The sequence below is a fragment of the Protopterus annectens genome, chromosome 6.part1 (genome assembly GCF_019279795.1).
Source record: "Protopterus annectens isolate FY-2018-M chromosome 6.part1, PAN1.0, whole genome shotgun sequence".
In the NCBI taxonomy this organism is placed as follows: Eukaryota; Metazoa; Chordata; order Ceratodontiformes; family Protopteridae; genus Protopterus; species Protopterus annectens.
The window spans coordinates 172,742,591-172,765,391 of NC_056738.1; the positions used below are offsets into that span (position 1 = coordinate 172,742,591).

The 22,801-nt window shown below is 40.7% G+C and overlaps 1 protein-coding gene across 1 annotated transcript in view; it reads right to left on the reverse strand.

The window, feature by feature from the left end:
- Positions 1 to 22,801, reverse strand: part of TTC21B (tetratricopeptide repeat domain 21B) — a 3,240,027-nt gene that overhangs the window by 1,807,249 nt on the left and 1,409,977 nt on the right. Inside the window, exon 13 of the mRNA XM_044075355.1 lies at positions 5,986 to 6,143. Within this exon, the coding sequence (XP_043931290.1) occupies positions 5,986 to 6,143 (158 nt within the window). The remainder of the gene's footprint in view (positions 1 to 5,985; positions 6,144 to 22,801) is intronic.

Below are 22,801 nucleotides of genomic sequence, written 5' to 3' on the forward strand. Positions count from 1 at the left end.
CTGAGCAAGTGCAGGGCTTTAGAAAGAGAATAGAGTGATTTTTTTGAGAGTTTGAACAGTTCTAAGGGAAAAAGTGAAGAGCACACTTTGTGGAGCCTGGAAGAGTTTAAACCTGTTTAGGCGGAGCTGCCCGACGTTGCTCAGTGCGCAAAACCGCGCAAAAAGAGAGTTGTAGGGTTTTAAGAGAGAGATCAAGGAGTTTAGAATTGACCCAAAATGGCCAATAAAACTACAGCTTCTAGGTAGTAACCACTCCTCCAGGGACAGGCAGGCTGTTCAGTGTTAACCACTCCCACTGGTGAACACAGAGACTTCTCTTTAGCCCAAGCAAGCACTGGCCTTCTAGAAACTTCCAAACAGTTCAGAACAGCAAATCTGTAACTGAACTTTCTTAACTTTCAGAAAGTGGGAAAAAAGCAAGATTTTTTTTTTTTTCTTTTAGTTGTAGTTTAAAGGTAGCAGAGATACACAAGCAGCAAAATAATCACAACAGTGCAATAAATGACCCCACACTTGAGTGCTAGGCCAAAATCAGGTAAAATGCAGTTTTTAGAGAAAAAAACGATTTTAAATTAAGTGCAACACAGGAAATGCAGTAAACAGGCTCTAGATGTGTTCCAAGTACTGTTACTGTTACAGATATAAACTTTAGCAAGCCGGAAAATGCCAAAAAGTAGGTGGCAAAGCAGTAAAACTTAACAAAAAATCAGAAAAAAATACATATGCACACACATTTTTTAAATAAAACAGCGCACACACACGTGTGTGTGTGTGTGTATATAGATTATATATATATATGTATAGATACACACACACTGTGTGTGCGCGTGTGTGTGTGGATGTGTGTGTGTGTGTGTGTGTGTGTGTGTGTGTGTGTGTGTGTGTGTGTATATATATATATATATATATATATATATATATATATATATATGGGTCTACTACTAATTACCGACACGACGATTCCCCGACAGAAAACTCCCCGACGCCAGATGACCGACAACACACAAACCCGACAACGCAAAACACCGAACACCATTACACCGACACACGGAACGTAAACAACACGCGACACTACATAGCATACACACTAGCCCTGACCCAAACCTTAACCATAAGGTCCGACACTATCGCACACTTCACCTACCTGCACCCTAACCCTAACTCACTTAACCCACCCCCAGCCCAAGCTCCGACACTAACGCACACATCACCTACCTGCACCCTAACCCTAACTCACTTAACCCGTACCTAGCCCAAGCTCCGACACTAACGCACACTTCACCTACCTGCACCCTAACCCTAACTCACTTAACCCGTCCCTAAACTACAGTCCCTCACTAGCACACACTTACCTTACCCGAACCATACCTCTGACACGAACACACACTCACCTTTCCCACAGCCTAACCCGACATCCCACAATCTCGAGCACTTACCTGACCGCTCCTAACTGTCACCATCGCACACTTACAGCGTCGCGATCGCACATTCCCTTGTCGGTCTTTCCGCTGTCGGCAAATCACCCTGTCGGTACACTTACCTGTCGGTCATCTGGCGTCGGTGAGTTTTCTGTCGGGAAATCGTCGTTTCGGGCATTAGTAGTAGACCCATATATATATATATATATATATATATATATATATATATATATACACACACACACACACACACACATATATATATATATATATATATATATATATACACACATACACACACAGTGGATATAAAACGTCTACACATCCCTGTTAAAAATGACATGTTTTTGTGATATAAAAAAATGAGACCACAATAAATCATTTGAAAAATTTCCCCACCTTTAATGTGACGTATAACCTGTACAATTAAATTGAAAAACAAACAAATCTGTTAGGAAAAAAATATAAAAAATAAAAAATGTACAATAAGCTGGTTGCATAAGTGTGTGCACCTTTAAACTAATACTTTGCTGAAGCACCTTTTGATTTAATTACAACACTCAGTCATCTTGGGTAGGAGTCTATCGGCATGGCATATCTTGACTTGGCAATATTTGCCAACTCTTCCTTGCAAAAGTGCTCAAAATCTTTCAGATTGTGAGGGCATCTCTTGTGCACAGACCTTTTCAGGTCACCCCACAGATTTTCTATTGGATTTAGGTCTGCGCTCTGGCTGGGCCATTCCAAAACTTAAATTTTCTTCTGGTGAAGCCATTCTTTTGTTAATTTGGATGTATGCTTGGGGTCATTGTGTTGAAATGTGAAATTCCTCTTCATCTTCAGCTTTCTAGCAGACGCCTGAAGGTTTTGGACAAAAGTGACTCGTATGTGGAACTGTTCATAATTCCCTCCACCTTAACTAAAGCCCCAGTTCCAGCTGAAGAAAAGCAACCCCAAAGCATGATACTTTCACTACCATGCTTCAGCGTGGGAATGGTATTCTTTTGGCGATGCAAAGTGTTGTTTTTGCACCAAACGTACCTTTTGGAATTGTGGCCAAAAAGTTCAACCTTAACACATTTTCCCACATGCTTTTGGAAGACGATGTATTGTTTTGCAAATTTTAGGTGGGCCTGGATGTTTTTCTTTGTAAGAAAAGGCTTTTGTCTTGTAACCCTACCCCATAGTCCAAACATATGGAGAATACAGGAGCTTGTTATTACATGTAGTACAAAACCAGTACTTGCCAGAAATTCCTGCAGATCCTTCAGTGTTGCTATAGGTCTCTAGGCAGGATCCCTGACCAGTTTTCATCTAGTCTTTTCATCAATTTTGGAGGGACATCCAGTTCTTTGCAACGTCACTGTTGTCCCATATTTTCTCCACTTTTTGATGACTGTCTTCACTGTGTTCCATGCTACACTGAATGCTGTGGAAATCTTTTTGTACCCTTCTCCTGACTGATACCTTTAAAGCAACAATGAGATCACTTTGATGCTTTGTAAGCTCTCTGCGAACCATGGCTTTTGCTGTAGCAGGCAACTGAGTAAATAGGTTCATAGGTTTATACTAGGCTATCTGCCCTAAGGCATTTATAAGCCTAGCCCAAATTTTTGTGGCTTACGCCACCCCTTATATGAAAAAATACTGTGCCCATTAGTTTGTTGTGCCTCTGTCCAGCAGTGACACAGATATGATTCCCGGGGTAAACCTACGATCTCCCATCCACAGGTCTAGATTTCTCTTGAACAGAGTCAGCGAGGTGCTCTGCCTCACATGGACCGGGATTTTATTCCACAGCATAGGAGTCTCTGAGTGATAAATCTATCCCTCCAGCACGTCCTATTTATATCCGTGCTAAGGTTTAAGTCGCTTGCTCTAGTGGTTTTGGTGGATTTGGATTTTCTGAGGTGGAGCATGTCCATTAATTCCGGGTTGGACATGGCCTTGTATGTCAGGCACATGTCACCTCTGAGCAGACGGTATGCGACTGAATAGAGCTGGAGTTTCTTCAATCTGGCAGCATATGACAGATTTTGGAGTCCCTTTATCCTTTTGGTGAGGAACTTTTGGGGTCTCTCCAATTGCTGCAGATGTCGGGTGAGATACATCCCGAATGGGGCATTGTACTCGATCATTGGTCTGATAAGTGAAGAGTACAGGGGAACAATGACCTCACTGGATCTGGATGTGAATCCCTTCATGATCAGGTGGGCAATGTAGAAGGTCTTTCTAACCACTTTAGCAATGTGAGTGTCAAAAGAAAGGCCACTGTCAACCTGGGTCCCCAGGTCCCTGATAACCTCTTCTGTGCTTAGTGGATTGCCACCTATATGGTAGCTTGGGGTTACCTTGTTTTTCCCGAAGGGATGTCAAGAAATGTCAAGAAAATCCTACTAGGACAGCTGAACTTTATTTGGGGTTAATCAGAGTCTCTTTAATTGATGGCAGGTGTGTACCCAAGAAGACTGAATGCTGTAATTAAATCACAAGGTGCTTCAGCAAAGTATTAGTTTAAGGGTGTGCACACCTATGCAACCAGCTTATTATATATTTTTTATTTTTTATATTTTCCCCCTAACAAGGGCGGCCACGGTGGTGCAGTGGTTAGCATTGCCGCCTCACAGCAAGAGGTTCTCCGGTTCGATCCTGGGCTGGGGTGCCTTCTGTGCGGAGTCTGCATGTCCTCCCTGTGGTCGCGTGGGTTTCCTCCGGGTGCTCCGGTTTCCTCCCACATCCCAAAGACATGCTGCAGGTGGATTGGACACTCTAAATTGGCCCTAGGTGTGCGTGTGAGTGTGCCTTCTGTGGAAGGTTGGGCGCCGGGCTGGCAACTCGACACTGTAAAACTCCACTGCCATTCAATGTGCGGACAAGGCGATCCGCTGTGGCGACCCCTAACCGGGAAAAAGCCGAAAGAGGAAGATGAAGATATTTTCCCCCTAACAGATTTGTTTTTAAATTGAATTGTAAAGGTTATAGGTCAAATTAAAGGTGGGAAAAGTTTTTAAATGATTTACTGTGGTCTCACTTTTTTATACCACAAAAACCTGGCATTTTAACAGAGGTGTGTACACTTTTTATATCCACTATATGTGTGTGTGTGTGTGTGTGTGTGTGTGTGTGTGTGTGTGTGTGTGTGTGTGTGTGTGTGTATATATATATATATATATATATATTTTTTTTTTTTTATTTTTTACAGAAAGAAATCAAAAGTAAATAATTATAAAGAGGGAAGCAAGTTCCCAAACAGATCTTAACCAAATCTGGAAGCTATAATCTGCCAATGCAGGCCGCTGAGAAGATTTGACTGTGAGCATCCTACAGCAGGCACTAAAAGGGAGGGGCTCATCTAATCCCTATTGCAGAGAGTCAGAGGAGGAGATTCTGAGCTCTAGAAAGTTACAAGTGTAGGTTAGTTTGTGCAGGCACAGAATCCATATGCCACTAAGGCAGTATGAATGATGAACATCAAACACTTTTCATGGTCAATCCTACACAAGGAATATCAGTAAAGAGAAGTCAGTAAGCCATTTAATTTGTCAAACTGTTTGTGACAGAAGCCAAATCTGAACTAAATACTGTAAAGGACATTTAAGAAACCTGCTTGTGGTACAGGTTCTTCTGTCTAATTTTCTGGCTGTTCTGAAAAAGGTGTTGGAGTGCTTGTTTGAAAATAATTTTGTTGTCTCAGTTTCCTCTGTATTTTTATTTTATACTCTACTTGCACTGTCACCCATTTCTTAAAAAAAAGCTTTACATTGCAAAGAGAATATATCCAACCTTTCCTAAGAAAGGGTGTATGATCTGAAAGCACACACACTTTGATACTAAAACTCATTTCCCCCAACACACATAAACCATGCCTGTCAATCATATGATATTATAGTCAGAGGATTTCTCACCATCTGATACAAAAAGAAAGCTGATGCTAAAACCAAAATATCAGACAATATTAATGTGGAAATGCAATGGAAAAAGGAAGCCACAAAGCTGCGAATCACAATTAAGAACAGCCTAGGGAGAGGAAGCCACTAAACTGCCATCAATACTGAAAGCTGAAGCAGAGTTTGGTATTTCCTTGCACTAACTACCACAGATTTTTCGTTAAAGTTAGCATGCATCAGTATTAAGATGTACTGCTGCCATTCAGATGGCTTAATAGTATGTTTATATAGGACTCCATAGCATCTTAAAACAAAGACAATATCTAAAATACCCTTGCCACTAATCCTTACCTGCAGGACACCATCCCACAGACCACTTGTACATTCTGATCACTGTCAGAAGTATACATGTTTGCAGCATGACCTAATATTCCATTAGTACATTCTCATCAATGGCTAAACTGATTATGTACTACACTGCTTGTGCAGTGATAAACAAAAGCTGATCAGCAATGGTGACATGTATAGTAAAGGGGGCTTATCAGGGAAATGGAACTACAATTTAAAAGTATTATATGGTTGACAAAGAAATACAACTTTTCGTTATACAAAACCATTAAACCTTTTACTGAGAATTTTCACACATGCAACGGTCTGATAAGATACACAACAAAACTTACCTCAAAACTATAGCTCAAACATAGCTCAAGAGAATGAGAACATAGTTTGTAATTTCTTTGAGACAAGTAAACTTGTGCCATTAACAGATGAGCATCTGGGTACGAGGAATTTTGTTCAATGCAGTGCTGAAGACTACTCTGAGCAGCCTCAATGTCTCCTAAGAGAACAAAGTAAAATTCAGTTCACTAATACACTAAAAATAAAACAAAATGGAAGGCAGTACAAAAACGACATATTTAAGGTATACTTGCTTGTTCATTCAACAACTGACAGACAAACCTTAAACTGCACCTATTACATGCAATACACTGCATCAACATATGCAAAATATTTCCAGCATTTAAAAAATGAATATACAGAAATGTAAGTTATGTACTTACCGTAATGCTGATCTCGTTTATCAAGTCCATCTGACAGAACAGCTGGGGTACCGAGAAGCTCCTCAGATCCAATCTGGCTATTAGCTAGTGCTATTGTGCCTTAAGCTCCTACAAACATTCCCACAATTGCTTGAGATCCATCCATTCAAATCAAGTTTGCTGCCTAGTGACAAAAAGTACCAAGGAAACAGTAACAGAATTAGAGATGTAGGCAGAAAAGTTTCAACCTGGATGGGGGATGGAGGGAGGGAGGAATGTCACATCGGACGGACATAGATGAGAATGATCCAACAGTATGCTAAATACATAACTTCCATATTCTATTTCATCAATCAGTCTGATCAGACAGCTGGAACAGAATCCAAAGCTACCTGCAATCTTGGGTAGAATTATAAAAGGATACCTCTGAGAAAGTACAGTTGTGTACACCTACCATAAATGTAGATGTTCGAGTGTCTTCACTGTTGCAGTCATGACTGTAGGGTTCTCCCCTGCTGGCAGGCAGTCCTCAGTCGACCAGAATCCCAAAGTCTGGGACCGGCGTCGGCTGTTCAACCATGCTCCCTGACGTCAGAGCACCAGGAGTACAAAGCTGACAGCCGACGCCATCTTCTCTAGTTTTTCTTGCCCCAGATGTCAGGAGTCCAAAAATCATAAAGGTCCCATACCCTTTGCAAATACACCTCAGAAGAATGGTGAAAAAAGGAACCACACAAAAGTAAAAATAAGAGGGGACAGGAGGGAGGGAAACCCAGACTGCAACAGTGAAGACGCTCGAACATCTACATTTATGGTAAGTGTACACAACTGTACTATGTTCATCGTGCTTCACTGCTGCAGTCATGACTGTAGGGTAGAATCCCAAAGCTGAAAGAAAGGGAGGTGGTCATAAAGAAGAAGGGGCGGCTAAAAGGCCCTGCAAGACTGCAGAGGCAAAGCCTGCCCTAGACTTAGAGTAGAGAGGTAGCTTGTAGTGCTTAGAAAAAGTATGCACTGAACTCCAAGTTGCAGCCTCCAAAATGTCTTTGGTAGGAACTCCCCTGAGGAAGGCCGCAGAAGTGGCAGCAGCTCTGGTGGAATGAGTCCGTATACTCCCTGGGATTTGCTTTCCATGGTGTGAATAACAAAATCTGATTCCATGAGCAATCCATTTAGAAATGGTCTGTTTTGAAATGGCTTTACCTTGGGAACTTGAAGCATAAGAAACAAACAATTGTTCTGATTTTCTGATGTCCTTGGTTCTGTTCAGGTAAAAACGTAGTTGTCTGTGTACATCCAAGGAATGTAAGATCCTTTCCCCTTTATTTTGAGGAGTGGAGAAAAAAGTTGGCAAGTGGATAGTTTGATTTAAAGCGACTTTGGAAACCACCTTAGGCATGAAGGTAGGATTAGTCCTCAAAGACACCCTGTCTTGATGAAAAATAATATAAGGTTCCACAGCCATAAGAGCTTGTAACTCAAACTCTCCTGGCAGAGGTCAAGGCTAACAGGATAGCTGTCCTCCAAGATAAAAACTTGATGTCAGAAGAGGCAGCAGGGCTCAAAAGGACGCAAGGTTAGTTTTTCCAAAACATAGTTGAGATCCCAAGCAGGAATGGGAGGAGATCTAGGAGGTCTTAAATTCTTAGCTCCTCTGAGAAACTGTCTCATGAGCTGGTGGGAAAAGATTGGAGGGTCTGTATTATAATGAGCAGAAATAGCAGAGGCATGTATCTTAATGGAAGAGAAAGAGAGACCCTTATGTAAGAGATCTCTCAAGTAAAGTAAAATTGAAGGAATGTTCGGAAGAGGATCAGAATCCTGAGCCTGCATCCAGGAACAAAATCTTTTGTATTTTCCTGCATAAAATTTTCTAGTGCTAGGACGTCTGGCTTCTAAAATGACATCCATAACCTGCTTGGGTAGGAAAGAAGGAATCAAAGGCCCTGGATTAACCAGGCCACCAGGCTGAGAGCTCTGACATGAGTGTGTAGAACCTGACCCTGATGTTGGGACAGAAGGTTCGGAGATTGAGGTAAAACCCAAGGGGGCTCCAGACAGATTTTTTAGAGTTGGGTACCAAAACTGTTGAGGCCAATTTGGGGCCAGCAAGATTATCATCTTGGGCTTGTCCTGTTTTATCTTTAATAATACATGTGGAAGAAGAGGAAGAGGCGGAAAAGCATATCCCGAGAGGTTCCTCCAACTGAATGATAGGGCATCCACTTTCCAAGCTTCTTTGTGGAAAGTCCTGGTGCAAAAATTCTGTAGTTGATGATTGAGATGGGATGCAAAGAGGTCTATGTGAGGACATCCCCAGACTGCCATTATCATCCTGAATATTTTGGTGTCCAGCATCCACTCGTGTGGATCCGAAAGGTTTCTGCTCAGACTGTCTGCCAGGAGGTTTTAATTCCCTGGTAGAAACTGAGCTTGAAGGTCCAGATTGCAAGCTAGAGCTGTGTTCCATAGATCCATGGCTAGTCTGCAAAGGGGGTAGGAATGAGATCTCCCTTGCTTGTTTATGTACCACATAAGTGTGGTGTTGTCTCTGTCCGTATTAGTAGTTGTCCTGGTTGTAGAAGATTCCTGAAGGCCATTGGGGCTTTCTGAATGGCTAGCTGGTTCAGAAGAGGCCTGTGTTGCAGTCTTCGATTTAGAAGGAGTCTTTGCCTTTGTCATTGGCTTTGCCTTTATAAGAAGCTGAGTAGGCCTGAAAACCCCTTCGGAAGCCGGTACCTGCACAGCTGCTCCGGACCCATCCGAAGGAGCACTGTCCGAAGGTCCTGCAATTGAAATATTTAAAGGCCTGGTTGGCCTGGTTGGCTCCTCATGAGAGTCCGTTTCGGCCATCGGTTCTGAAATGGCTGACGACAGGGGCTGCAAAAGCGCCTCACTGACGACGGCCGAACCTGAAGCTGGCTCCGCTTGTGCGCTATCATCAGATTTGGACCTCGGAGGCCTGTCTTTATCCTTGCGACGTTTGTGAACTCTGGTAGCCGGAACCGTATCCGACGACATTTTGTAGTTAAAGCGCCTACCGAAGTAATGAAAAGCAAAATCGTACCTTAGTTTAATTGTACGTTGATTGAATTTTGCACAAAACCGACAACTAGCTACGTCGTGGTCAGGGCCTAAGCAAGGAATACAGTAAGAATGAAAATCCTTATGAGGTATTTGCTTCCCACATGAAATACAATTATTAACCTTTTCTGACATCGGAGTGGAGCAAGAAAAAAGTTTCCCTACGGGGTACTTAGCTTTGAGTGGAGAAGAAAGTCTTCGGACTGAAGTTTATCAGAAAAAATAGTCAGGAGTCAGCCAACCGGCACTTGCGAACTGCTATCACTGCACGGCAAGAAAGACTGGAGAAGATGGCATCGGCTGTCAGCCTTGTACTCCTGGCGCTCTGACGCCAGGGAGCATGGCTGAACAGCCAACGCCGGACTCAGACTTTGGGATTCTGGCCGACCGAGGACTGCCTGCTGGCAGGGGAGAACCCTACAGTCATGACTGCAACAGTGAAACACGATGAACATCTGAAGTTCCCAAGGACGTTCTTGTTCTGGAGATGATATCCAACTTGTAATGTTTCGAGAATGTGTGATGCACAGACCAAGTGGCTGCTACACAAATATCTTCTATGGAATGATTTCTGAAAAAGGCAGCTGAAGATGCCACAGACCTTGTGGAATGGACCTTAGGCTTGAGTATTAGATTTTTTGTTGCTAGCAGAGTATACAAAGGAGATGCAGTAAGACAGCCATCTGGACAGTGCTTGTTTACCTATAACAGACTGGGTTCCAAAGTTTCTAAAGGAGACAAACAGCTTTTCCTGAATGACTTGTTTATGAGTAAAAAGAATCCGAGTTGTCTGTGGTCATGTAGGGTGTTCAAAAGACACTCTCCTTTATTAGAAGAGTTCATAAATAACACATGGAGATTAACAGACTGGTTAATGTTTTCAAAAGCCATCTTCGGTTTAGTTTTCAACATATATGAAAAATCAAATACACCACAGTAATTGACAAGGCATGTAGTTCTGAAATCTTTCTTGCTGATGTGATGGCTTCCAGAAAAACAGTTTTGTAAGAAAATAAATTTCTGTCTGCAGATGCAGCTGGTTCAAAGGAAGGCTTTATTAAGGCTTCCAGAACTAAATTCAAATCCCAAGGGAGGAATACTCCTTTGAGAAAGGCCTTGCACAGCTTATGAGAGGCTAATGTGTTTTTTAGATTGCAGGGTAGTAGTTAAAAATAGCAGCAAACTAGATTTTAAGACAGAGTAGCTGGATGCTGCTCCAAACAGTGAAGAAAAAATTGTAAGACCTCTGCAAGAGAGGTGGAATATATATCAGTTCCTTGACTGGCAGCACAGATATAAAGATACTTCCATTTACTTTTATAAATCTTTTGAGTTGATATTTTCTGAGAGGCTGACAATATGCTAATAACTTTCTCCAGAAGTATGTCTGGCCATTATGGAAATTAAAAAAAAAAAAAAAAAACATGCATTGAGCCTGAGGTTGTGAATGTCCAGGTGAGGCTGCCTAAAGGCGTGAGAAAAAAGAGATACATTGTGGATCTAGAAGCCAAAGGAGCTTTGTCAGTGAGGCATGAGCAAAGGAAATCAAATCAGTCTAGGCCATTGTGGTGCAATGAGCATTATCTGAGATATGCAAGTCGATGCTTCTGTAGAAATATGGTTATAAGCGAAAGGGGGAAGGCATGAAGGAGACTGGGGGGGCACTGAAACTAAAGCATCCCTGGGTGACTGTCTCTCTGGGAGAACTAGGGCAAAGAAGTTTGAGTACTTGGTGTCGAGGAAAAAGGTAAACAAGTCACTGCAGGCTGGCCCCAAAGACTGACAATCTCTCAAGCCACCAACAGACTGAGGAACAACTCATGATGCATTAGCTGAGAACTGCTAAGCTGGATTTCCCTGGAATAAGCATTGCCATTAAAAGCTAACTTGAAGCTAACAACCACTGCCTCTCTGCAAAGGGGATACGATTTGTTTTCTCCCTGTTTACTGATGTACCAGGCTAGACACGTTTGTTTGCATGGGTATCACTTCTGAAGGTAAGACCGCCTGAAATTCCTGCACCACTAGGAAAATCATTCTCATCTCCAGAAAAAACTGGCCTTCCCTCAAAATGCCCACCAACTACCCCAGAAATGAGGCATCTGTGAATACCTCTCCTGACAGGGTAGATGGTACAAATAACCATCCTGCCTGAGTGAATGGGGATGTCAGACGCAAGCTTAAATGATTCCTGCAAGATTGAGTCAAATGAATGGGGGCTAAAGGAGAGTCTGTTAGCTGAAACATCTGTGTGGATGGCATCCACTGGTGGATCCACATGTGAAGTCTGACGTAGTATTCATCGAAATTAATGTTGCCATGAGGCTGGAAATTCATAAGAACAGCAGCGCTGAAAGCTTGTGATGCTTTTACAGTATTTGAATGGATCGTTGAAGGGAGAGTCGTCTTTTAGAGTCAGTGACATTTGTTACGAAGTCGCATCTACTAGATTGCATGCAAGGGCTGCAGTTGTGATTTCTGACAGTTTTCAGAGGTCCCTACAGATTGGCAGAGCTGTACAAAGTAATCACTGGCTGTTAGTAAGGATTCTCTGGCTGTTGCAGCTAGGAGCCAATCATCTAGGTAGCCACAAACGGGTTGCAACCACTGCCATGAACTTGGTGAACACCTGGGTGGGAATGTGGTGAGACCACCACAGTGCAGAGCCCTGAACTGTGACTGGCTCCTAACTGAAAGCACTGAAATCTCCTGGACTCAATTGCAATGTTATGTAGATCTGGGTGTTCTAGAAATCTAGTTTTCCTTTAGACATGGCAAAATCATTGACATCACGATTATTTTGAATGGGGTTTTTTTTTTTTTTTACAAACAGGTTTAGGCCACTGACATCTGAAAATAACCTGAGGTCCTTGTCTTTCTTTGGAAACAAAAAGAATCTTGAGTTGATTACTGACCTTCCTTGGAAGGCTCCTTTTTCGAATGATCCAAAAAAAAACATGCTGGTCCGTAACCAAAGTAGTAGTAGTGATCAATTTATTATTTAGATCTTTTATTCAAATAGGCCATCAGAATCCAAGTCAATACAGAAAACACATCCTATAAGCAAAAATTCATCAAATGGTCATAATTGCATGTTAATATCATATTAAACTAAGTTAAATCTTAAAGGTGATTCATATTAGTCACAGTGGATTAAATTATTAGTACATTACAAAAATCAATGCAGACAAAGACAGTACTACAAACCTATATAAAAATAATCATATACAAGCTTCAACCCCAGGGCAAAGGGAGTAGCATTAAAATATATTTGCCAACACACTTCCCATACTTCAAGGCTTGACTTCTAGTTATCGCTTCTTGGGGAGTGTAGCAATTTTTACAAAATAAAAAAAATCTAAACATTTTAAAATCACTGTGTTTAAAGAGTGTTTATAGAGGGTATGTAAACATTGGCTCTAGATGATTGTCACTGTTGATATGACACTCCAATCCCATGTGCAAAAACGTAGAAAAAGGGGTTGTCGCTGGATTAGTGAAGTCATTAGTCCTAATGTTATACATGTGTTGTCTAAGAGCACATTCAGTTTTACCAACACAATATGGCTGGCATGTGCCAGAAATAGCCATGTACACCATTCCATTTGTACCACAATTAAGACTGCCTTTGCAATGGTAGGAAGAATACCCCTGAATGTGTATTTTAGTCCACTCGTAAATATAATCGCCCACACTTAGGCATTTTGCCCAGTAATTTATGCCATTTTAATATTGCTATCCCTTTCTAAAATAAAATGAATTTCAGACCCAAGCTTTTGACACAGAGTATGGCCTGAGTTTATTTACTGCTTTCCAATTTTTCATACAAATCATTTTAGTATCTGCAGCAAGGTGGGTATAAAACATTAACATAGATTTCTTGTAGTGGGTGTTAGCTGAATCCTGCTGGTGGTTATTGTTGTTACAAACAGCACCTCCCAATAATCCAGGTTTAAACCTGCCCCATATTTCCTTTGTAACCTCTGCTCTTTGATTGTATTAATATGTGTCAAAACAGTCACATTAAAAAAAACATTCTCCACAATTGTTAACTCTTGTTGAAATCTCAAATCACTGGAGGTCATCCTGGAAACCATCATTTGCCCTTTCATTAACCTTTTTCTGGTTTAAAGGGTATTTCTCTAAAGTGTTTTCATAAATATTGACTGTAATGATGTGAGACAGTGACAGCTGTGCCAGGGAGAGTAAGGCAGTGCACGTGTAACATAAGTCAGCATAGCTGTGCCAGAGAGAGTAAGGCAGTGCATGTGTAACGTAAGTCAGCATAGCTATCTGGAGTATTGTAAAGAATTATGTAATTTGAATATCAAACTGATTTGTGCAGATGTTTGTGTTAAAAATGTAGTTGTAAAGCTGCTTGTGTTAGAAATGCATCAAAAGTGGGTCATGCTAGACAGAAAAAGATATACATGTATGTCAGGCTGCATTGCTGTAACTGCTGAAATGCATATATTTTAACAGAGAATACTGGAAAGGAAGGGGTTAAGCTCAGCCGAGCTAACCTTAAGAAAAATAGCCTGAAATGAAATGACTTGGTTTAGGCCATAAAGATTCTATCTCATGGGTCTGGATGCAGTCAGACATGCAGTGTCTATGAAAAGCCTTTCTATATGAAGGGTAGAAGTGTTGGAACTGTCTATAGCTTCCAGATACTGTATTAAGCCATTAGCTGAGTTATGTGTGTGTATTGTGACACATCTGTGCCAAATCCTGGCTCAGTATCTAGTAAGGGGGTAGTGTGGGATCCATAGAATCAGGTGACCAGATGTGATGTCATTCTGTAGTCATCACTAAAATTGTATCTAGATACTAGTGAGAGGTGTTAATAACACTCAGCACCCTATTAGTAGAACTGACACAATACACTCATCCACTTCATCTTGCCTTGCTCAAGCCAGTAAGTAGGGAACAGTAAAACAGGAAAATAGTGAGATTAGTTAAATCTTTTTTCTGCATCTGTCCAAGTCTTTCCATTGGTGGTGTTTTTTATATTTCCTGTGATTGAAACTCTGATGTTTACTGTAAATAGGTATTCAGTACTTTCATGTTTTATTTATTATTAAATATATTTAAGCCTTTCAGTAAGGCTGGTCTTTTAAAAAATATTTAACCTTTGAGAATATTTGCATTTATTGCGTAGCACTGTAGCTGCATGCTCCTGAAATTCTTGCTGCTTAGCTGAACATTACCATTTGTATAAGTATTAATTTTACTAAGAGTAATTGGGTACCCTGGTAACAGCCTTGGAGTAGCTGGCTTTTGGGTGTTTTGGTGGCAGTGTCAGCTTGGAACAGGGACACAGAGCACTGATTTCACATACAGAGAGTGGTGGAGGACTTGGCTTGGAACACCCAGCTGAGGATTCAAATCTGAGATGGTCAGTGTAGAGTCTTATTTGGGGCCTGCAGAGGACGTCCAGCTCCAAGACTGGAGTGTGCATCTCCTGTGTGTTCTTAAGGGAAATTGTGCTCGTTGCAGAGAGTTGCATCTGAAAATACTGTGCGTGTCTATTTTTCTCTCAAAGTGAATGTTACCAGTGCCAGTGGCGAGTACTGAGGCTCCCTGATCACTGGCCCAGAAGAGGGACAGAACATCACAGTAACATCCAAATAGTTCACTGAATCAAAGGTGGATTGGTATGCAAATTTTAAAAACTCCACTGACAAGCTGAGATATTCCAGAAAATTAACCAAATTGTCCACATTACCTTTCCATAAGAAGAAAATGTCATCTACAAAGTATAAGTATGTCTGAACATTTGCAAAAAATTCAGACCCAAATACAGACTTGGCTTTTCCACATATACATAAGCTTGTTAAGCACACCCGTGGACACACACACTGCCCATATTGCTATACCTTGTTTTTGTTTGAAAAAAATCTCCACCAGAAAAATAAACCGTTGTAGTGTAAATCCAGTTCCTTAAAAAAATTAGACATTAACCTAATCTCACAGTCATAATTAGAGCTCATAGTCACTTCATTAAACCAGTCTAATCCGTCAGGATGGGGAATAAATGTAAATAGATATATGATGTTAACAGTGAGAAAAATTTACATTATTGTACAAATCGCAATCTTTTAAAATACTTAAAAATTGTACATCGAATAAACAATAAAAACGCATTGCAAGGGGCTAAAATGCAGACTCAAGTTTAATAACATTGAGTGCTTTTGTCTCTCTAGGGAGATTTCATCAGAATAATGAAAAAGGTTGATCAAACTTAGATTAGTCATAAGCTATTACCATTTCTTCTGCATTTCATCTAGTAACTACATCCCTTGGTGTTTGATCAACCTATGTCATTATTCTGATGAAGTCTCCCTAGAGAGACAAAAGCGCATAATGTTCTGAGTGTTTTGTGGTTATTAAACTTGAGCCTGTGTTTCAGCCCCTTGCAGTGTGTTTTTTACTGTTTTTATTTATTTTTATTTATATTTGTTGACCGGGTGTGTCCGACTGGACGTAGGTCCACTTTCAACGGAGACCCGCGGAGAAAAGCTCAACAGTTAAAATAAACATACATAGCGATTAACAATTTACATAGCAATTACTTGCAACATATTTACAGATGAAGAACATTGTACATCAGTAGACAACTAGAATCTTTATCTGTGAAGTACATAGCAGACATTCCCAAATGTTACAATAAGAAGTTCCTGCTGTATAATAAGTAGTAGGCTTATGAGCATCTGAGCTTGCTATAATCAAGGTAGTTAGTGGAGTGGAAGGAAAGGTAGTGGTTGGATGGGGTGGGTGATATTAGAGTGGGAGTTGCAAAGGTATAGCCAGCATGTTTTTAGGTGCGCTTTTAGTAAAGTTTTGAAGTGGATGCATGATGATATGGAGGTAATCGTGGGTGGGAGGGAGTTTATTGGATGTACTGTGGATTTGCACTTCACCCTGTTTGTTTTTATACCTAAAAACTGTAAAGAGTCTTAAAACATGGGGCTTCTCACCAAAAAAAGTTGTTTGGTCTGTAATCCATAAATGAAGCAAACATTCCTGTTTCAGATTTACCAGAGGCTATTACTGACCTGAAACGTGGGCCCTTCACACATGTACATATGTTTGGAAACACAAGTACTACTGCAATCAGTGGGTTCCTTACTTGTAAAAATGTGAACAGTATGGGACAACTGTGACCTTCCGTTTGTAATTTGTTCATTGCAGCATCAATATGCCTATATGCAATATGGACTTCATTTCTAGATCCCAATTCATTTTATTACTGTCCATCAATAAACTTCATCATTTTGTAAATATAATACACATGGTCCATGGATACCACACCCCACACCCTTATCCGGCTTCACAACTAAGTCAGTCCTTTCTTAGTAGAAAGTGTTTGTGTAAACAGAAGTTAAATAGTTATCTTCTCTTGTTAAATTGCAGATATGATATTCCGACTTACCACTTGTCAATTATCTAAAGCTATTTTTACAAAGCTGCTCAAAAATAGCCAAATGTGGGCTCATAAGTAGATTGAAAGTACTCTTGCATGCAGGGACAGTGCTGTCTTTTGAATGAGTTATGTGACCTCCATCAACTGATGGGGTGGTACTTTAATAGCTGCTAGTCAAGTGGTAGTCTTTGGGAAAAATGCATGTTATAGCCTATGGATAGGACATCTCATACCCAGTTGTCTTGTGTGATGATCAACCACACATTTAGGTGCTGAGACAAGAGCCTCCCAGACCGCATACAGAGAGGGACAGTTAGGCAAGCCTCAAAGGATGAGGATTTGGTTTTCCTGAGAAGAGCTCTCTGTACTCCTGATTTTTCAGGCCCCCTTCAACCATATCACATGCTCCCATTAAAGGAGATACCACTGCCACAACAGCCCCTATCACAAGGGGACTCACAGGGTTGAAGGGATTTACAAAACCAAAGGGATTTGGAACTATTCGGATTCTCAAATTCTACTCCCACAGAAAACAGAATCTTCCCATCCTGCGCTTACCAAATCAATTTTTTTCTTAACTGATGGACCAAACAATGAGGATATTTTTTTAACTATGCTGATACACTGAAATAACACCAATGTACTCATTGTCTAATTAGAAGTGCTTAAGAGACTTGTTTGCAGCTAACCTCTCTCTTTTTTTCACTGCCTGTTCTCTTCCTAACCCTCAAGCTAACCCCTTTACCCAACACCTTGCTGCTCTCATTTACACTAAGTTACCAGCCTGTGATTCCATTACCAGGAACTTGGACAGTATTGGCCATCTTCATTGAACAAAGTCGTTAATCACCCAACAGTTATTAACTTAAGCCTAACGTTCTTCTTTTTTGCAACATTTTACTCTGTCTGGGTTCTAGTAGCGTGCACTCCCTGCATAGTACGTTCCTCAGCCCCACCCCCATTCCTCTACTACAGTCAATCTAAGTAGAGCATTCTCTTGCTCTCTAGAATCACACCATTAAGCTGTGATTTATACTGCTCAGAGCTTCCCCTTTTACTAAATTATAGTTAAAATAGCTCCCATCTATTTTCCACACCTGTGTCAAGAAGCAACAGAACTAGGTCACAGCACTTCTGGCCCGCTTGCTTTTAATTAGTAGACTTACACCCATTTGGGCAGACTGTTTGCGAAAGCTACACTAAAACATTCATTTACTACCTACCTATAATCAGTCCCTTGCCTCCAACTGAACTGGCTGATTGATTTTTTTTCTCCCTCCTGCAGTCTGTCTTTCAGCCCACTCTGTTCGCCCAGGCTCACTCTGCTCCCCTACCCCACCCCTATTCCCACACCCCCCGCTTCCGGTAACTTGTACATTAATCACCACACCCCCGCTTACTCATCACCACTCATCCACTACTTCCTCCACATAAACACACCGACAAGTTACAATCTGCATACCCGACCACCCCCACCCCTACAACTCCCACACTATCTCAAACACTACTCCTAACCATCATATCCTACAATGCCCATCCTTAACACCTACTTCTATCTCACTTTCCCATCACTTACCATTTTCTCACTCACTATCTCTTATCGTATACAACCGTCCCTCCCTAATAGGTTTCCTACAACCTGTTATAACCCAACTCTTTTACAAAACACCCTCTCCTTCTACATCTCCCCATCACTCTATATTACACCTTTTTTTACTTGCCTCGAAGTACTCTACACATTGCCACTACTACCATTCGACAAAATGAGTTTAAGTGAAATGAGTTTTCAGTGAATTGAGCTTTCGGTGAATTGGTCCCAATCATCTGAGTTTCAACGAAATGAAGTAGACCCATATATATATATATATATATATATATACACACACACACACACACACACATATATATATATATATATATATATATATATATATATATATATATATACACACACACACACACACACACACACACACACACATACCTATGGTTTCACTTCATAATCTTGAATTGCTGAAATCTCAAATTTCAGCATTTCGAGACCATGAAGCCGAAACCATCACAACACCAACACTTACAAAGCCGAAACCAGAACACCGAACATACAGCACACACCACAACACCCACACAACAAAACAAATAAACACACCAAAACACCACAAAGGCACACACCTACAATACAAAAATGCAGGGTGGCAAGCCCCCCTGCACCCCCCACACACCCCCTACTTATATATACAAAGTCCGAGATTGCACAAACAGAAAAAAAGAAAACAATCTCACACAGACATTCTATAGTTCCTTGCGCACACACAAACACCAACACATCCAACACTCACATCTCAATGTACAACTCCCTAACCTAAGCCACATGTACAAGTCAGAAAAACGCTCACATACTCACTTACCTGACATTCCGAACACCATGCCAAACAGACATGTCACGTAACGTACCAGAAATGCATAACCGTGGATTTGAGATATTTGAATTCACTCTTATGCACTTTCTGCATTCTGCAGTTTCAGCTTCATGGTCTCGAAATGCTGAAATTCGAGATTATGAAGTGAAACTCTAGATATATATATATATATATATATATATACACACACACACACACACATACACACACAAACACAATTCAGCAGGTAGAGAAGTTGGGTAAATAAACTGCACTTTGCAGGAGATGTACTAGGTGAGACGATATGCTAACACTAAGGCACATGAATCTAGAGAAGAAAAATTACATAGTCTAATCTGAGAGTGGTACTTGCATACAGTTTGGGATGGCACACAAATTCAGAATAACAGCAATAGTATGAGGGCTAAAGAGATCATATAAACACAAGATATGAGAGCAATACATAACAAAAGTTTGCTATAAAACACAGCTACATTAGTAATAGAACGATATATGAACTTCGTATATAAACAATAAAATGAGGGCTGAAGTAGTAGTACAAAATTACATCTAGCATACTCTAGACCAACAGGCTCAGATGTCACCAACACAATGAATAAAGGCTAGCTCAGACGCTACACACTACCCACTTCAAGGCTCATCTGCAGATAAAATTAAAACAGGTTATCTTGGATGTCACAAAATACATTCTTCAAAGAGTTAACAGGTACCATACAATGAATGCTTCTAGGAGTTAAGATTCTGCTGTCACATGCCGGGATGCAGCAAAACAGTTACTGTCAATTACTACCTAAAGTACAAGGGGAAATGTAGATATCAATAGCTGATGCTGATGGCTATGAACTGGTCTGGAAGCATCAAGGAGTCATTATAATAACAGTTTGAGTAACTGACTGGTAGGCAGCAAAAAACTTAAAGAAGCAACAGCAGCAGCTGCATTGTAAAGAACAAGGAGTGCCTGCACCTTCTGGACTAATTCCAGCCATAATAACTTCTGCCTTACAATGTCAACTTTCAGCCTATTTGTTAATTATTCCTATGTCTTAATTAATGAATCTCCAGAACAAGAACCAGAACATCTGACTAATCAAATCTGCATAGCACTGCAAAATGGGAGACACTGTCAAGTCCACCTAGGATCTCCAATCTCTTCAAGAAGAACTCACACTCTTGAATGCCTGGTATACTGAAAATGGGATTATATCAAATGCAAAAAAGTGCATCATCATCATCATCATCATATTTTATAGATAACCCATCACTTCAATATCCAGTATAGTTAAAATTCCACTAAAAAATGAAAATGTAGTTAGGGACCTCAGTACATGGGTTGATAATTTCTGAAAAATCTTTGTACTTAGCGCAGCTGAGTTCCCACAGAATATCATCCAGATCTAAGAGGTCATCATTCCTTTACATTTAGCATGGATTAAGACAATTATCGAATGTTTTGCACTCTTCATGGTATACCTAACCAGACATCCCAAACAACTAGCAGCACCCCAGAAATCCCCAACTAAGAATATCAAAGGCTTAAAAACCGTGAGCTGCCAAGACAGGCTGGAAGCACTGTCCTTCTACTCATCCTACAAATTCTTGAAGGGAGATGTATGCCTTGCCTTCTGTGCCATTAAAGACCCAACAATTCCATATCTCTGCAAGTCTAATAGCTCCACAAATATGAGAACCAAAGGCCTAAATCAATAAAAACCAGAATGAATGCACAGAGTAATCATGCAGCACCTCTGGAACAAACTTCAAATGGAACCAAGACAACTGGATGGGTTCACACAAATTTACCCAGGGACTCTCTGGTTTAGTCTTCCTGGAAAAAAGGGCAGGTACTGAGAAAGCATAAATGGGCATAAGACTCAACTGCCTTGAAAATCCTATGGAATCCTATGAAAGCCTCTATGGAAACACCTGTCTAAACTCCCAAGTATGTAAACTGAGCCAAATCTTTAGTGTACCAGACAGACCACTACTTACAGCCAGATCTCTCATTTTAATGGCATTAATTTTACACAGGCAGAATTCACCACACATATCTAGACCTCTGCTTACAACTGTTAACTCAAACTAATGCTGAGATAAGTATATCGACACATTACCCGCAACGAATGAAATCCTAAACTTTTCATTCCCCAACCTACAGCCATGCAAATTAAATTGTGTCACCCAAGCAGCTAGCAGCTCAAGATACAGTATAAGCAATAGTGGAGGCAATGGACACCCCTGCAGGATTCTTCTACTTAAATAAAAAGGTAAATACAGGCCCTAACAGATGCTACTCTCTGCCCTGTGATTTCTATAAATACCCAAAATTAATTTAAAAAGGATTGACAATCTCATTTCAAACAAAACTCTAAGTTAGATAGTTAACATTCGACTCTACCAAAAGTCTGTACTGCATCCAAACTGCCGGCTACCAAATTCTACTCAGACTGGATCAAGTGCAGAACAGTTTCTGTATTCACTATATTACCCAACATTTACCTTCCTATAACAAACCCATACTGATCAAGGCTGAATAAGAAATCTTAAAGCTATGCAAGTTGCCTGTCCTGTTAATGTATAATCATGTTTCAAAACAGAAGTCAGCCTAAAAGAAGATGCTGGAGATGTGTCTAACATTCGGAGGAATAAATGCCATTACTGCCTGTTTCCATGTCAAGGGAATTTCCTTATTTTCAATGACTAAACTTCAAGGGCAAAAAACAAGCTGGACTTTACATACTCAACACCAGGGACGTCAGGAGGCATACGCACTGTACTGATTTCAGTACAAATTATTTAGAAGGGGGTAGCTTTTTAAAGCTTCACTTTTTCGCACTTTTCTGCACGATGACGTCAGCAGCTCACTGCGCATGTATTTCCAGCCGTTTTCAAACGTTATGTACATGAGCGGGAGATTGAAGCAGCTTCACCTGTTGGATTACTTTTGGGAGATTGAAGCAAGCAATACATTTGGATGTACGAGCAGGTCGTGGATGCAAGCATTACATTTGGATGTACGAGCGGGCCAAGGACATTAGTTAGGAGAACCGAGGGTTGGTGAGTAATATGAAGTAAGTGTGTGTGTGTGTGTGTGTGTGTGTGTGTGTGTATGTGTGTGTGAAAATGCCCCAGGTGGGATGTACTGGTGATTACTCATGATGGTGTGGTAGGGAATACTCAGGCTTGAACCCTGTACCTTGTATGCAGGTGTTAAAGACCTGAATTCCCTATCCACCACCATTTTAAAAAAAATTGCAGATTTTTGCCTCATATTTGATCTGATCAATATATGTATCATATATGTGTTTTTTAAATATTGCAATGCTTGAAATTTGATGGTGCAGTGGTAGCAACGTAGCATTGATGCCTCACAGCTATAGGTTCTTGGGTTTGGTTCTTGGCTGGGGTGCCTTCTTTGTGGGGGGGGTCAGTATCTTCTCCATGTGTTTGTGTGGGTTTGCTTTTGTGTCCTCCCATGTTATACAAAGACATGTCTGCATTATTTTTTCCTGGGCCTCTGCTGAAAATT